This window comes from Apteryx mantelli, unplaced genomic scaffold (assembly GCF_036417845.1).
Source record: "Apteryx mantelli isolate bAptMan1 unplaced genomic scaffold, bAptMan1.hap1 HAP1_SCAFFOLD_63, whole genome shotgun sequence".
Taxonomy (NCBI): Eukaryota; Metazoa; Chordata; class Aves; order Apterygiformes; family Apterygidae; genus Apteryx; species Apteryx mantelli.
Genome location: NW_027118792.1, coordinates 810,021 through 812,983, shown reverse-complemented (window position 1 = coordinate 812,983; position 2,963 = coordinate 810,021). Strand labels below are relative to the sequence as shown.

The following is a 2,963-nucleotide window of genomic DNA, read 5'->3' as shown; positions in this document are numbered from 1 at the left end:
GTATCAGCAGCAAGGAAACCACAGTGACGTTGATTTCCAAATACAAGAACCCTGGGTTCATACTCAGAGATGGCTTCATTTTAGCAAAGTGGGGAACTTTGAGAAGTCCTGCCGTTTCCCACATCATTATTTCTGTTGTATGACCGCCTTGAACCATGCGCTGTAAACAAGCTTTCTCCTTTGTTGGACAGGGTTCCTATTCGATGTCCTCTCGTCTCACTCCTGTTCCAAAGGCAAGATTTTGTGTGTGTGTATGTGTACTTTTGATTAGTTTGCCAAAATTTTTAGATTTTCATTTCAAAATGAAAATAAAATCACAGGAACACTGGAATATGGAATGGGCAGAGATATTCAAGGTCACTGAATTTGTGACTGCAGGTGTTGCATTGCTTGATCCCTCATAAATACACCAGATATCAAGCAGCTGAGGTTTCTGACTGGCTTCTGACTGAAAAGCAGGTGAATCTGTTCTCCCCAAGCAAGGTTGCAGCTGGGAAAGAGAACTCTGCACTCAAATGAATTTGCAGACAGCTACCTAGCAGGAAAAGGTGGTGTCATACCACATTTGGAGACTGTGCTGGGTATTCTTACTTTTGGGAGGAGGCTGGAAAACCAGGCAAGACTCAGCAAACAGCAGCAACAAGTATCTAAGGTCGTAAAAATGATCTTTTAGTGAAAGCCTAAATCCCCAGTCTATGAGATCTATGAAGAAGTTAGCAGTGACTTCCCTGAAGTCTATTCAGATGTCATCTCACTAAACTGCAATGCCCAACACAGAAGTCTTCCACTAATCATTTGGTTTCCTCTACAGTGAAGGAAGAGGAATAACTGCAGGCACAGATTCATCCCTTTTATGTCTGACAATTGCAGACAGGTAGCTTAAACGAGACACCTGGAATCAGGAAAGATGGATCCTGAGGTACATTCTGCCAGGAGGCAAATCTTCCTGCAACCTGATAGCTCCTGAGTAAGTCAGAGAAGTAAGTCAGCTTGCATTGCATTGTCTGGAAACTGAAGAAATCCCACAGTCTCCTTTGGAAACCTGTTCCGGTACTCGCTTGTCCTTCAAACTTGAATACTTCTGCTAATATTAGGCATCACCTTTTGGGTGAAACTGTTAGGCTGTTCTGTCTTTCTTCCTCCATATAGCTCAAGTCTGTATGATTGTCATCATGTTCTGTCCTCTCACACCATAAATTTATTTCTCCTTTCACCGTTTCCTTTCTCCTGGGTGCAACGCAGCAGTAAACATGGTGTGGCAGAATCACACTAGAGTGAGTGAGTTCTTCCCCTTGGGCCTCACCACCAACCATGCTGTAGAGCTGGCCCTCTTCACCCTCTTCGTGGTCATCTACATGCTGATTATTTTGGGCAACATTCTCATCATCTTCACGATTGCACATGACCAGCGTCTGCACAGTCCCATGTACTTCTTCCTCAGCAACCTCTCTGTCATTGACGTCTGCCACTCCTCAGTGGTGATGCCCAAGATGCTGGCTGACTTCCTGGTGGACAAGAAGAGCATCTCCTTTGAGGAGTGTGAGGCACAGATGTTCTTCCTCCACCTCTTTGCCTGCACAGAGATCTTTCTCCTCACCATCATGGCCTATGATCGCTGCATAGCCGTCTGCAGCCCCATGCATTATGGCACCATCATGTGCCGGAAGATGTGCCTCCAGCTGGCCACGGTCATGTGGATGGGAGGGCTGATACATTCTGTGTCCCTCACTGCCCTGACCCTCAGTCTCCCATACTGTGGTCCCAGTGCCATTGACAACTTCTTTTGCGATGTCCCCTTGGTCATTAAGTTGGCCTGCACAAACATCCATGTCTTAGAAATGCTCCTTGTCTCCAACTCAAGCCTCATCTCTGTGGTCTGCTTCCTGGTGCTGGTGACTTCCTATGTGGTCATTTTGGTCTCACTAAGGAACCATCTCTCGGAAGGGCAACACAAGGCATTATCTACCTGTGCTGCTCACCTGACAGTGGTGACATTTTTCCTGGGACACTGCATTTTCATCTATCTCAGGCCAGCCAAGAGTTTAGCTGCAGACAAAGTTGTGTCAGTTTTCTTCACGGCCATTACCCCTCTGATGAACCCCATTATCTATACCTTTAGGAATGAGGACATGAAAAATGCTTTGAGAAAGCTATGCAGGCGGCAGATTGATTCCCAAGACAAGTGACACTGTTGGGAGTGAACGGAAGGCTGCCAATCCCTGTGTGCTGTCTGTCCCTATCCCCTCCCTCCAGGGTATTCTCTGGGCATGTATCTTCAGATTTTGACTTCTCTGCACCCTTAGCACTGAGGTGAAATCAAACAATGGCACTGGCTCTCATCCACAACAAGTTCTTTGAGGGATGCTTTAAGCTCATTTGTCAGAGGACAAGTTTTGAAATAGAAATGCCAAGGACATTCTAGATTGCTATGCTCTAAGGACCCAGCTCCTTTGGGCTCTTCATCTAAGCAGCCTAAGTGTATTTTGCAGGAACACTTCTTCCATTCTAAGGAAAATTATCCCTTCACCCTACGTACTCCTAGAAGTTAATGCTTTAGCAAACACAAGACTACTCATTCGGTTTCCTCTTCTGGCCTGTGTGGTTAGCCTGAATTTGAGGGTTTCATCTTGTCCACGTTCAGATAAGGATTTCATGGACGTACGGGTTTTGTGCAGACAGATATTTTTTAGCCCAAACCCTACTGCCTCTCTTTCCCTGTATGCAGCAGGACAGATCTTTTCTTTCCTCAGGATGTTGCTAAATAAGCAGGTGAAGGCAGATCGGAGCTCTTTGCCCATTTTCAGCAGGGTGTCTGAATCAAATGATACTTTTAGCTTAGATACATCTACTTATCTATTTTCCATATGGCTGCGCAAATGTGTTAGCACAACTTTGGGTGCAGCTTATGATTTGGAACAAGGAGCGAGGAGAGATAGAAACTCCCAAGTCTCCACTGCCATCAG

The 2,963-nt window shown here is 45.7% G+C and overlaps 1 protein-coding gene across 1 annotated transcript; it reads left to right on the top strand.

Moving 5' to 3' along the window:
• Positions 1 to 1,250: 1,250 nt before the first annotated feature.
• Positions 1,251 to 2,186, top strand: LOC136996647 (olfactory receptor 4E1-like). The gene has a single exon (XM_067317535.1). It carries the CDS (start codon positions 1,251 to 1,253, stop codon positions 2,184 to 2,186), a length of 936 nt encoding a protein of 311 aa, XP_067173636.1.
• The last annotated feature ends 777 nt before the right edge of the window (positions 2,187 to 2,963 follow it).

What these genes read in the sequence shown, in the direction of transcription:
- LOC136996647 (XM_067317535.1), top strand. Translation starts at nt 1,251, where the DNA reads ATGGTGTGGCAGAATCACACTAGAGTGAGTGAGTTCTTCCCCTTGGGC.